At 51.1% G+C, this 13037-nt stretch overlaps 2 protein-coding genes across 2 annotated transcripts; one reads left to right on the top strand and one right to left on the bottom strand.

Annotated features, from left to right (window-relative positions):
- Positions 1-292: 292 nt before the first annotated feature.
- Positions 293-6951, bottom strand: AP4B1 (adaptor related protein complex 4 subunit beta 1; the record flags this gene model as incomplete). The annotated part of the gene is made up of 10 exons (XM_079546550.1): positions 293-720; positions 991-1275; positions 1569-1776; positions 1880-1983; positions 2933-3016; positions 3723-4219; positions 4901-5048; positions 5292-5422; positions 6526-6750; positions 6839-6951. 10 exons carry the CDS (start codon positions 6949-6951, stop codon positions 293-295), a joined length of 2223 nt encoding a protein of 740 aa, XP_079402676.1.
- A 179-nt stretch (positions 6952-7130) lies between these two features.
- Positions 7131-9859, top strand: DCLRE1B (DNA cross-link repair 1B; the record flags this gene model as incomplete). Its single annotated transcript, XM_079546449.1, has 5 exons — positions 7131-7319; positions 7408-7555; positions 7618-7797; positions 8649-9323; positions 9792-9859. The coding sequence occupies 5 exons, from the start codon at positions 7131-7133 to the stop codon at positions 9857-9859; spliced, it is 1260 nt and encodes a 419-aa protein (XP_079402575.1).
- Positions 9860-13037: the final 3178 nt, after the last annotated feature.

Raw genomic sequence — 13037 nt, 5'->3', positions numbered from 1 at the left:
CTGTCCAAAACACTGCCCTGAATTTTGCTCACTTCTGGTTCCATCAGTCACACTGGTGTTCCTGTCCTTTCCCCAACCCAGGGGAAGATGCCCTTTACCCTATCCTGCTCACCAGCCTCAGTAGCTCTGCACCAGCAGCACTGAGCTGCAGCTGTAGCTCTCCTTTGCCCAATGCTGACAACACTTCTGCAGTTCAGAAATACAAAACTTGCATCAAGAATGGCAAACTGAAGCCAGAGGAGAAAACTCTTCCTATGACCTGAGCAATCACCCTACAAGGAACAGAGACCCTTCAGGATCTGAGCCCAGCAACTGCCTCCACAGCAGTCCTGAACACAGACATGAAGGCCTGCAGTGCCTCAGGCTTTGCCTCACTCTGCTTCACTGCAACCTGCATCCCTGAATCTTCTGCCTCGAGCAATAGCTCTGTCAGGAAGAGGCAACCACTGTCATCCTGAGCAATGAAATAAGCTTTCCATGGCTGGACACCAGCTTTGCTCATAGCAATGGTCCGGATGTGGACGACATGAAGAGCAGTCTGGATAGTATCTGGATGAACTGTTCCAATCCAGGGCAGAGACTGCTGGCAGCCAACATCCAGGCTCAGCCAGGTCTTCTCAAACTGTTCTGCAGTCAGGGCGACATCAGGAATTAAGGTAAGGCTGCCTGTATCAGGATGAACCTTGAGGACTTCCTTACTCCCTTCAGAAATCAGTGACTCTGAAATCAAAGCATAAACAAATGAGATGCAGTTTTTATTTCCCTATTACCAGTTTCACACAGAACATCCCAGGGGGCCATCAGATGAAGGCTGGAATTACAGCACCCTCAGCAGCATCCTGCCTGGGCTAATGGGGCGGTGATCAACCAGGCATTGCACAAGATATTAAGAACACTGAAGTGTTCTCAAAGCACTGTGGTCTTTTTCCAAAGGAACTCACGTGAGAATGTCTACTGGCAAGAGGAAACTGTGAGGGTGATGCTGGTTACCTGTGCCCCCGTTCCCAGAGTCTGTACAAGGAGAAAAAGCGTAACAGGGCTCCCCTGGCTGGTGAGCAGTGACAAGTGCCCAACGTGCTTTGCCATAAATAGGTGCGAGGGTGTTGAACTCAGATGCCCACGTATTCACAGGTTGTTCTGTTTGGTCCTCCAGGAGCCCCAGGGAAGGGTCTGACTTGGGGCTGCACAGAACCCGTTTCACTTCATCCACACCGGACTGTAAGAGGCGATAGTAGAACAGCCCACGGTCTCGTACTGACATATCTTTCTCCTCCTCTGCAAATTTGAGTAACAGATTGTAGAGAATTTGAGCATTCAGATTTTTCCCCGGATTTCATGACCCCTAAATATTAAAAATCCATTCCCAGGGATACAGTGTAAGCCTGTCACACTCACCAATCAGGGACAAGACGCAGCCTAATGCATAAAACTACATTACTTTGCCACCCTCGATGGTCATTGCAAGGATGCTGACACTGCATCAGTGCACCAGGGACGTGTCACAAACAGGCGCCCAAAAGCCTGTACTACTGCTGCAATGAAGCAGAATGCTGCAAGAGGAAACCCACCTATGCAGTGATAGAGCAGCCTCCCCAGCATGTCCTGACACTCAGCAGGACGAGACAGGAAAAGTCGCACCAACGCTGTCAGGAGCTCCATCTTCACTGCTGGGAACACTTCTGTTTTCACATTCTCCACCAAGTCCTCTAACACATAGGGGGCATTTGGTACTTTCTCACCATGTGCACCAAGGAGCCAGATCAGTGCTTGCTTCCCCTGAAGGCACCAAAAAAGAGCATATTCTGTTTCACAGGGCAGCTATATTAACAGTGTTGACATGAAATCAAGAGACACGAGAACAAATCTAAAGCCACCTTACCTCACTGTCCTGGATGATGTCCTCACAGCCAGGCAGTGCCTGACACACTGCATCTGTGCACGGGGGACACAGCCAAACCAGGTCCCGAAAAGCCTGTACTACAGCTGCAATGAAACAAAATTCTCAGCACTCCCCAAGAATTATAAAACTCTTAGGCAAAATAAGTAAAAATAAAACATAAATGAAAAAAAAAAGTCAAAAGACTTTGCAAAGTTTTAGCTAGGGAGGTCATGACTATGATTTGAGACACTCTCCTTCAAAATCCCAATATGCTGCCCCTGTCAGAGCACAGTTACACCACGCCTAAAATAAAGTACTGAAACTTCACATTGTTCCTCTTGCTTCTGGAAAGTAATCTCCCTTTTGGACATTCCCCAGCCTTTAGAGACTGACTCACGATGTCTCAGGCACACAAGGTTAGAAAAACAAGCTGAAGCTAACACCAATTCAAAATGCATCACATGAACTTTAGCCCAAAATGTTAAAGGCTCTGTTGCACCCTTACAGAAACTCCAGCAGCTATTAAGGCCCAATTCAAGAGCTGACTGTAAGCATGTGACTTTGAAAGCTGAAAGCAAGAGCATTACAAAGAGGGCAGAAATAGCTAAGGGAAGTTAGATCTGAGGACAGCAGAAGAAAAAGGCAGAAGTCTGGGTTGAGTTGAATCCGACTGTTACATGAGGAAAAGAAATCAGGAAGATTTAAAAGACAGAAACTAGGAGAACCAGTCAGAAAGAACTCAAAATTAGACCTATTAACCATCAGGGCCTTCACAAAGAGTTAATAAAATGCCTCTGCCTTCATCCCTTGGAGTCAACAGAAGGCAGCCAGAAAAGAGCCTCCATATCGTATCAGACCAGGAGCGCAGCCATCACCATCTCCAAGGAAGAAAACCTACAATGTCCGGTCACATTCCACATCCCCACACAACCAGGAGACACCAAGTAAATTAAACGCCAGGTGCCTCCTAGAGCCTCAAGTTTTGGGACCACAAGCCTCAGCAAAGCCACTTCCTGGGAGCTTAAGCCATGCAAATAACACAAAGATGATTACCTGACGTGATGTGCTCCTGTTGAAGCCCCAAGAGCTCTGTCAGAATCCCCACGCACTGCTCTGTGTATGTCCTAGCAATACTGCCTGCAGAGACAACAAGGATACGAGTCAACCACGAGCCCAACTATTCATCACAAACTCATTTTAAAGAAACAGTCGTCTTCTCTCTTTTTTGACTATCTTCTGACAGTCAGGTGAGCACATATTCTCACATAAGGCACACGTTCCTTTTTCTGAAGCCATACCTCTGAGAAAGTCTGCACTTTTCTTAACAGAGCAATGAGAAAAACATTTTAGCATCCCTGGCTTTCTCCTAAAGAATGCTATAAAAACTTACATATTTTCGAGGTAGAAAAAATGAAACCAAACTGCCCCAAATCACCTGAACTCTGCCTCCACCACAACTCAAACAATAAGCAAGTATTAAAGCAGCTCATCCACCCGTTACAGTTCCACTAAGACTCAACACTATCAGGCTCATTTAAGATGAAATTATTTAATTCAACCTTCCCATTCATTTGTTTATTTGGAGCATCTCCTCAGAGTGTTGACATCTGAAAAAGATTCAAGGCATTATATGCAGCCTGAAACAGCTCAGCACCGGGATGGCTGGATGAACCAGCATCCTCGTGGTTTATAAACACACACAAAACATCCCTGGGGAGCAGGATTGACCTGGGGCTTCAGCACAGATCAGTTATTTGGAATGCATGCAGAAATACTTCAGCAGAGAAAGGCCGACCTTAAGACTGAGGGCTGCAGCTGCTTCTGAAGCAAGGCAGAGTCTCACCTATGGCAGAGATCGCCCCCTGGGCCAGCTCCACTGATATATCAGTGCAATAGCCCTTCAGCTCTTCCAGCACTTGTTGCACATTCTCATCATTCACCAGCTCGCACAACACTTCCATCTTCTGGCATTTGATGTAATGGGGTTCTGAATACGAGCAGAAGAACTTCTTGTAGTGGCTGCTAAAATGGCCAGGAAGACTCCCGAGGATCTGACGCACGTGGCACAGCGCAGTGAAGCACAGCTCCCTGCTCTCCGAGGTGCAGGCAGCCAGCAGTGGCCCCTTCACCCTCACCAAAACATCTGCCTGCACGTGTGGGTACTCCTTGGCCAGCACGAGGAAGAGCTTGGTGGCTGCCATCACAACGCTGGGGCTGCTGCTTTTCAGATACCCATCCAGCAAATTGAGAATGTTGAACAGCTCCTCCTCAGTGCGGGGTCTGTAACGCAGAAGGAAGGCAAGCACCTCGCTTTGCCCCCACTGATCCAGGTCAGCCATCCTGCCAAGGAAATAAACACCGTTTGCAGGAGTCAGGATAAGTGTGTAAGGATCTGTGCTGTGCAGAGTGCAGGCCGCAGCCCTTAGGTTGCTACAGTCTCCACTCCCATCAAACACTGTGTGGTTTTTTTTTTTGTGAGACCACAATTCCATCCAGAAAGGACCAACCAATGTACATGTTATAGGCTTAACTCAGTATCAATCACATGCACTTTTGCTGACGTACAGCTTAGAGAGACAGAGAAACACTGACAAGATCCCTGGCCACAGCAGCACCTTGTTTTTCCAGATCATTTTGCTACACATAGGGAAAAAAGTTGGTATCTGCAGATGATATATATGTCACGTATCTTACAATTGATTGGGGGAAACAAACCAGAACATCCTTGTACCACAGATACATCATATGCAGTGCCATGATTTTAAAGGATAATCACATTAACTTACAACTCCAAGCAAAGCAGCGGCTGAAGCAGACTCTCTGGAAAAGCTGGGCGCTAAGATTTTCTCTTAAGACCTTAGCACAAAAACGACTGATTTGCTTTTAGGATGGGCACCTTCACCTTTAGGGTGTCTGACATTTCCAGTTCTGATGGGAGCCCAGAAGCACTCACTGCTATCTGTACGAAATGCAACAGACAGAACCAGGCTTCCAGTGCCACCTCTGATATGGAAGACAAACCTGTTGAGGAGATGATGGGCAATAGGTTTGTTGATGACAACTCCTCCCTCTTTCTTCAAGATCTCTTCCAAAGCCCTCAGACAGTTCACCACCACGATAGGGTCCTGGTCACGAAGCAGGCTGTACAACTCATTCACCAATGCACCGTCTGCAAAGAAGCAAAGGTGCTGCACCAATATTCTCACTCTACAACAGCCTTTGGCACAGCCACGTGGAAGAACGTGTGATGGGACGGCGTGATGCCAGCCCTCGGCTCCCCACCATGCTCAGCCCTGGGCTGTTTCCCTCCTCCTGCCCACGACCTTGCGGCAGCCCAGGGAGCCCAGGACAGCCCAGACCAACCTGCCACGTCCCTCCATGCTCAGCGACAGTGCAGTGCCTGCCAGCTCACCCACTTCGGTGTCTCCTTGCAGCCTGTGCACCTTGGCACAGCCCAGCACAGCAATCCTGCGCACGTAGGAGGCTCTGTCCCGCAGGCCATTCAGGAGGGGCTGCTGCACATATTCCTGCATGCCGGGCAACCTGTGGGCAACAGGGACGGGTCACACAGAATCACAGAATGGCCCAGGTTGGAAGGGATCTCAAGGATCATGAAGCTCCAACCCCCTGCCACACGCAGGGCCACCAATCTCCCCATTTCATAGCAGCCCAGGCTGCCCTGGGCCCCATCCAACCTGGCCTTGAACACCTCCAGGGATGGACGGGGCATCACAGCCTCTCTGGGCAGCTGTTCCAGCACCTCACCGCTCTCATAGCAAAGAACTTCCCCCTGACATCCAACTGAAATCTTCCTTCCCTCAATTTCAAACCATTTCCCCTTGTCCTGCTGTTATCTCCCCTTTCCAAGAGTTGATTCCCCTCCTGTTTGCAGGCTCCCTTTAGGTACTGCAGGCTGCACTGAGGTCACCCCGCAGCCTTCTTTTCTCCAGGCTGAACAAGCCCAGCTCCCTCAGCCTGTCTTTTTGGGGAGGTGCTGCAGCCCCCTGATCATCTCTGTGGCTCCTCTGGACCCTCTCCAACAGCTCCCTGTCCTTCTTGTACTGGGGGCTCCAGACCTGGACACAGCACTGCAGGTGGGGCCTCACAAGAGCAGAGCAGAGGGGGACGATCACCTCCCTGTCCCTGCTGGCCACCCCTCTGCTGATGGAGCCCAGGATCCCATTTGCTTTCCAAGCTGTAATCACACACTGCTGGCTCATGTTAAGCATTTCATCCATCACGACCCCCAGGTCCTTCTCTGCAGGGCTGCTCTCAAGGACTGCTCCTTCCAGTCTGTATAAATGCCTGGGATTCCTATGGCCCAAGTGCCAAACTTTGCACACTGTTGCATTCAACATCATTAGATTCACCCAGGCCCACCTTTTGAGCCTGCTGAGGTCCCTCTGAATGGCATCCCTTCCTTCCACCGTGTCAACGGCACCACTCAGCCTGGTGTTGCCGAGGGCGCACTCTCCATCATCCATCTCATTGATAAAGATGCTAAAGAGCTCCGGTCCCGAGACAGAGCCCTGGGGGACGCTGCTCACTGAGGGCCCTTCCTCAGAGCAAGGGCTGAGTGCTGCCGGGGCAGGAAATACGGAACAAGCGTAGAGATGACAGAGGAGAGCCCGGATCCCCGCACCCACCTGAGGTCGCAGAGTCCTCGCAGCGCCAGGCCGCGCACGGCAGGGCTGGGATCGGCGCAGTCCCGTCGCAGCGTGTTGACAGCCAGCAACGCCAAGCGGGGCATGCGCGGGGCGTGCGCGCACACGTACAGCTGCACCAACTTCTTCTGCACCACGTCGGCCGCCGCGCCCGCCTTCACCATCTCCGCAAACAACCCCGACACGTCCGCGCCCTGCGTCATGAGCCTGCGGCAGACACGGCGCGGCCGTCAGCTGACCCCGGCCCTCGGCTGACCCCCTCCCTCCCGCCGCCCCGCGCCGCTCCGCCCCGCACCGGATGACTCGCAGCACGGCGGCGCGGTACCGCAGCGGCTCCGCCTGCACGTGCGGGTTGCTCAGCGCGCGCCGCAAATCGCGCAGCACCTCCTCGCCTCCCAGGTACGGCATGGCCGCACGGCCCCGCTCCGCTCCGCTCCGCTCGGCTCCGCGCCCCACCGCGCACGCGCCGCCCCTCCCCTCCCCTTCTCTCCCCTCCGCTCCCGCGCGTGCGCGGCGTCGCGCGCCGAATTCGGCGGGAAGCCGCGGCGGCGCCGCTTTCGTCCGCGCGCTCCCCGCGCCCCGGCGCCATGAACGGGACGGTGATTCCCGGCACGCCCATCGCCGTGGATTTCTGGAGCGTGCGGCGGGCGGGCGGCGCGCGGCTGTTCTTCCTGTCGCACATGCACTCGGACCACACGGTAGGGCTGTCCAGCACCTGGAGCCGCCCGCTGTACTGCTCGCCGCTCACCGCCCGCCTGCTGCACCACCGCCTAAAGGTACGTCCCGTCCCGTCCCGTTCCGTCCTGTCCCGTTCTGTCCCGTTCCGTCCCGTTCCCCCCGGTCCTCACGCCCGCCCGCCCGCAGGTGCCCACACACTGGATCCGCCCGCTGGAGGTGGGGCAGAGCCACGTGGTAGGCGAGGAGGTGACCGTGACGCTGCTCGATGCCAACCACTGCCCCGGCTCCGTCATGTTTCTCTTCGAGGGCTCCTTCGGCACCATCCTTTACACAGGTACGGGGTGGGAAACGCGGTCGCCCCGCCGCCCCGCCCGCCCTGACAGCCCTGTTCTGCAGGGGATTTCCGCTACAGCCGCGCCATGCAGCGCGAGCCAGCGCTGAGCGGCCGCCGCATCGACCGCCTCTACCTGGACAACACCAACTGCCGGCCGCAGCGCGCGTTGCCCTCCAGGAGCCGGGCTGCGCACCAGGCCGCGCAGCTCATCCGCCAGCACCCGCAGCACCGCGTCGTCATCGGTGAGTGCAGCCCAGAGCCGTTCCTGCATCTCCCCCCGGTATGCCGTGGTGCTGAGGTTCAGTAGGGCAAAGTGTTGGATCCTGCATTTTGGTCACAGCAACCCCAAGGCAAGCCTACGGGCTTGGGGAGGAGTTTTTGTCTGGAAGGCTGCCTGATGGAAAGGGACCCTGGTGTGTTGATGGACTGTTGGCTGAATGCGAGCTAGCAGTGTGCCCAGGTGGCCAAGAGGGGCAATGGCATCCTGGCTTGGATCAGGAATGTTGTGGTGAGCAGAACCAGGGAAGTCATCCTGCCCCGTACTCAGCACTGGTGAGGCCTCACCTTGAGTGCTGTGTTCAGTTTTGGGCACCTCAGTACAGAAAGGACATGGAGGTGCTGGAGCAGGGCCTAAGAAGGGCAGCGAGGCTGGGGAAGGGCTTGGAAAATATGGCCTGTGAGGAGAGACTGAAGGAGCTGGGGCTGTTTGGTCTGGGGAAGAGGAGGCTGAGGGGGGAGACATTATTGCTCTCTTCCAATATCTGAAAAGTGCTTATAGCAAGAGGGGTTGGTCTCACTGGTGACAGGACGAAGGGAAATGGCCTCAAGTTGCACCAGGGGAGGTTTAGGTTGGATATCAGGAAAAACTTCTTTGCAGAAAGGGTTGTTAAGCACTGTAATAGGCTGCCTAGGGAGGTGGCTGAGTCACCATCCCGGATGTGTTTAAAAAACATTTGTATGTGGTGCTCAGGGATGTGATTTAGCAGAGGTTTGTTAGTTAGGGTAGTATGGTTAGGTCATGGTTGGATTCAATGATCTTTAAGGTCTTTCCCAACCTGAGCGATTCTATGATTCTTTGACGGCTCTCCTGCAGGTGTGTACAGCCTGGGGAAGGAGGAGCTGCTGGTGGACCTGGCGCTCGAGTTCAGCACGTGGGTCGTGGTGAGCCCTTCACGCCTGGAGCAGATGCAGCTGCTGGAGCTGCCTGAGGTGTTCACGACGGAGGAGGGGGCTGGCAGGATCCATGCGGTGGACGTCGCTGAGATCCGCTGGGACACCCTTGTGAGCTGGAATGTGCGGCATCCGACCATTGCCATCCTCCCCACGGGCAGGCCCGTGAAGGTCACCCACCCCAAGATCCACCTCATCCCGTACTCGGATCATTCATCCTTTTCGGAGTTGTGTGAGTTTGTGAGGTGGTTGAAACCCTGCTCGGTCATCCCGATTGTGAAAGACAGCACGTGCCACGCTTCCTTTCAGAAATACCTGAGTCCTGACCACCAGGCACCTCCTGGCCTTGGAATTCCGAAGCCTCTGCAGGTGTCTGTACAGCGGCAGAGCAAAACAAAGAAGCAGAAACCTGTGTGTCTTGTGAAAAGAGCTGCCCAGCACTCTGTGCCCAAAGGAGTTGTTTATGAGTCCCTAGAGGAACATACTGAGCAATCTGACGGGCTCAGGGCTCTTACGGCTCCTCAGCAGAACTCCCATGAGTCAGCTTTCTGCTCCCTTGAACATATTTGTTTTTATGACCGTGAGGAGGAAGAGCCGAGTAGAGAACAGCCAGGGGGTGCAATGGCAGCTGGCACTGCTGGGCAGTTGCTTCTTTCTGATGAGGACTTTCCAAGTGAACTTCCAAAGGAATATTTACTCACTCCTTTAAATGCCTTAAAGCAGATTTCCTTTTACAAGGCAGTAGAAGATTTATTTAGTAGGTGGGAAGTGTCCTGAAAATTGCTTGTCTGTCAGGGCAAATACAGTTGATGATAATGATTCTGAAAGTCTTAAAACTGCATCCTGTTCTTTGTGTTCAAGTTTCTCATCACAAGAGAGAAGCTCAGCTATGAGAAATTGCTTTTGTTTCCTCTTATTAGAGGAAAAAGAGAATCTAAAACTAGTTAGTAGATATCAGATTTTTTCGTTTATTTATTTTTATATCTTTGTCTGCATCTGTTGGGTCCCCATTCTGTATTCGAGCAATGTAGTCCCTCTGCATCTGAACCTTTAATCTCTATTGCAGAGATTTATGTGTCTGTTGTGGCCAAAGCAACCGCTGGGTTGGTTCAGGTTGAGCAGCAGAGGGCATGAGCTGCCTGCAGCCTAACTAATGGGCCTGCACGTGATGAAAGAAGCAACGCAGGGGAATCGGAGTCCTGCAGGTCTTATTCCACACATCTGTGCTGCCTCATTAACAAGTGTTTATAAGAACTTCACTGTAAGACGTGTTACAAATATTTATTAGGCTATGTTACAAACTGGTGCTTAAAGAAATGTAGAAGATGAAGTGCCTTTCTTATTGCTGAAATACCTCCAGGCAGCGCTGCTTTTGAATCCTGCCAAGTGCAGCTGGATAAGGTTCTTCTCACCCAAAAGCACTACTTTCATATTAATTGTAAATGCCTTTTTCAGGTCAGTGTCTGGAAAAGATAGGATTTGTGTGAGGTCTTGACTCCCTGGAATGGATTGCAGTATCCTCTTCAGTCTGCATGCTTACAGCTCTTGATGGCCAAGTGCTTCAGGTAGCTATCAGTGTTCTGCTGGATTCATTGCTTGTTCTTATCAGCCAGTGGTAAATTGGATGGAGGACAATGAAACATCTGCTTGCTGGTGTAAAGTGCCAAGTCGTGGCTGCATTATTTGTAAAGAATGCTGTGGCTAAATGGCAAAAAGCGTGCTCCATTAGCTTAGAGGTCAGGTGTTTCCTGCTCCAGGTGAACTGTACAGAGTCAGGAGGTGTCAGTAACATGGCAGTGCTGTGAGTATTTTCTGTGAAGTCTGAAAATTCTGGTTATCCTTGCAAAACTGCGTTAGCAACATTTTACAGACTATTTCCCTGTGTGGTGATGGTGACAGCGAAGTAGAAATGGCCTCTAAGTACTTTTCTGGGAGCAACAGGCCAACTTATTGTTCAGCTTTTTCTAACCTTATTATTTTAAACACAAAATGTTTCAAATGATTTAATCAGGATCGGAGTCTTCTGAATGTAGAGACGTGTAAAGTTGCTCCAAGACCAGTCAGCTGGATAGATTGAATTCCCCAAATCAGGTCAAAGACATGTTTACTCTTCAAGTGAAGTTTGAGCTTATGAAAAGCAAAGCTACCCGTAGATGCAGCAGCTGTAGCTGTTTAAAAACAAGGCTGTCTTGAGCAGTAGTCATAATGACAGCTGCAGTGGGTGTGCTTGGGATGCTGCTTTGCAAACACAAGTCCTCACTCACAGCAGGACCTGGGGAAGCGCAGGCTTGGAACGTGGCCACATAAGCAGCACCTCTTGTGGGGCTGCCTATAGACTCTGCCTGCCAGCTGCTGATGGGACACTGGAAATAATGGAGTAACTTTCTGCATTTTACTTTAGAAATGTACTTTTAAAGCAGTAGCGAGGGCAGCTCAAGCATCTGGCTGTGGTCTGTAAGCCCTGTTTTCCTTGTGAAAATTAAACTACAGAGCTTTGTCAGGTCAGCGTGAATGGAAGCACCTGCTTCTTTTATAACATCTGAGGCTGCCAGGGAAGTAATGGCCCTGTGTTTGCAGTAGTTTGTTACTGGGTGCCTTGGAGATGCAGGCTGTACTTCGGTGCTGTTGAAATGTAAGTGACTCACTTGACAGGCAGGTGAGTGAAACACTGCCTGCACTCGCAAATTCCACTGCTCTGCTTTCAGCTTGCAGCATCTCCACTGCTCTGAACTGATGCTTGCTTTCTGAGTCCATTCTGCTCCACTTAGTATCTCAGAGTCTGTCTCACACATTTTGCTGCTCATGGGATATGTAAGTTTTTTTTCTCTGTTACCAATCCTAAGTGGAGTAGAAAATCTCCAGGTGAAGCTGAGCGAAATGGAGTTGTCATGTTAATTCTTTGGAGGAGCAACTGTTCTTCAGAAAGGAGAGAAAACAGAAAAGGCTTCAGAGGCTGGGGTTCTGCTCACCATGTCTGAGCATTCCAGTAGTTTAAATTGGCTTCTGTTACTGGAGCCTTAGTGCATCTAAGAGCTGGAGTGTCTCATGCACACCAGTTCTGGACATGCTGCTGCTAGCTCAGCTGCACAGAGCTGTGTTAACACTGCTACCACAGGTGTTCTGCTTGCAACATGACAGTGAGAAGCTGTAGCCAAGTGTTAGCTTGGCTATGGAGTATCCAGGGCTGTGTCTCACAGTCATCCCTGCAGGAAAGTGGTGTTCAGACCAAAGCCCTCCCAAATCTATACTCACAGAGCATGTTTGAGCTGTTTATCTCTTGTTCCACAGTTGAGAACCAAGCCCCAGTGGGATGAAACAGACTATAGAGGAGCTAGAAGCAGAGCTGAGTTCCTTTTGGCAAGGTTTCAGCAGCGTTTTAACAAGCTGTGATCAAACACTGGTGTGTCACAAGGGCAGGGCAGGCTTATGGTTCTGGGAGCAGCTCTGCCCTGCTGAGCTCCTCCACACAGTTGCGTGTGCAATACTATGAAACAGTTTATTGAGCTCTAACTCAGCAGAAATCCTTGAAGGGGGACTCTGTGTTATGGAGAGAAGGAAATGGATTCTGTAAGTTACTGCAAGATACAGAGGTAAAATGTACCTATCTCCTGTGTTCCACAGCAAACAGGTGTATGAAGTGGGGCTGTAGGAGGCACCCCAAAGTAGTGTTCCTAACTCTGCTTCCCATGCTACAAGGCTGAAGCACTTACAACTTCTCTGCTTTGGAGCTTCTTTAGGTTTTTGTAGAAAAGTCCTTGTGGTTGTTTTTCTAGATAAGAATGACATCAGGGAAATCTTTACAAAGTAATTTGAAGAATTTTGTAACTTCATTTTTGTAACATTTTGTAACTTGCATTTACAGTTCCTTCTGCACCATTTTTGCTCTTTTGCTGAGGTTGCTGCAGTGCCTACGTTTTCCCCACTGCCAGTTTGCACTTGGCCAAGCGCTGCCTCAGCACAAGCAGCCAAGAGTGTGCAGTAACTTGTTTGGGAGGAACTTCACTTGGGAGAGCCCAGCACTGCGAGCAGGTGCCTGGGAAGATAAGGAGCATATTCTCATTTTGCATGCGTGCTCTTGACAGGCATGCAGCACTGTGCACAGCTGGCCCTGTGCTTGTTTTCCAGGTGCCCCCCCACACAGCTGGTAGTTTTATTAAAAAACAAACAAACAAACAAGAGCAAGGCTGTCTCCTTCAGGCTTTCTTGCTGCTTGTGGTCTCGGCTTGCCTGCTGTGATGTTGCATATTGACCCAAATCGTGGCTGCAAGTAGAGTTGCCCAGGGCTGTCTCATGGAAAAAGTTTACACTTTGG

Source organism: Tetrao urogallus (assembly GCF_951394365.1).
Source record: "Tetrao urogallus genome assembly, chromosome: 24".
Taxonomy (NCBI): domain Eukaryota; kingdom Metazoa; phylum Chordata; class Aves; order Galliformes; family Phasianidae; genus Tetrao; species Tetrao urogallus.
Note: the sequence above shows the minus strand (reverse complement) of the source record. Positions and strands in the feature narration are given on the sequence as shown.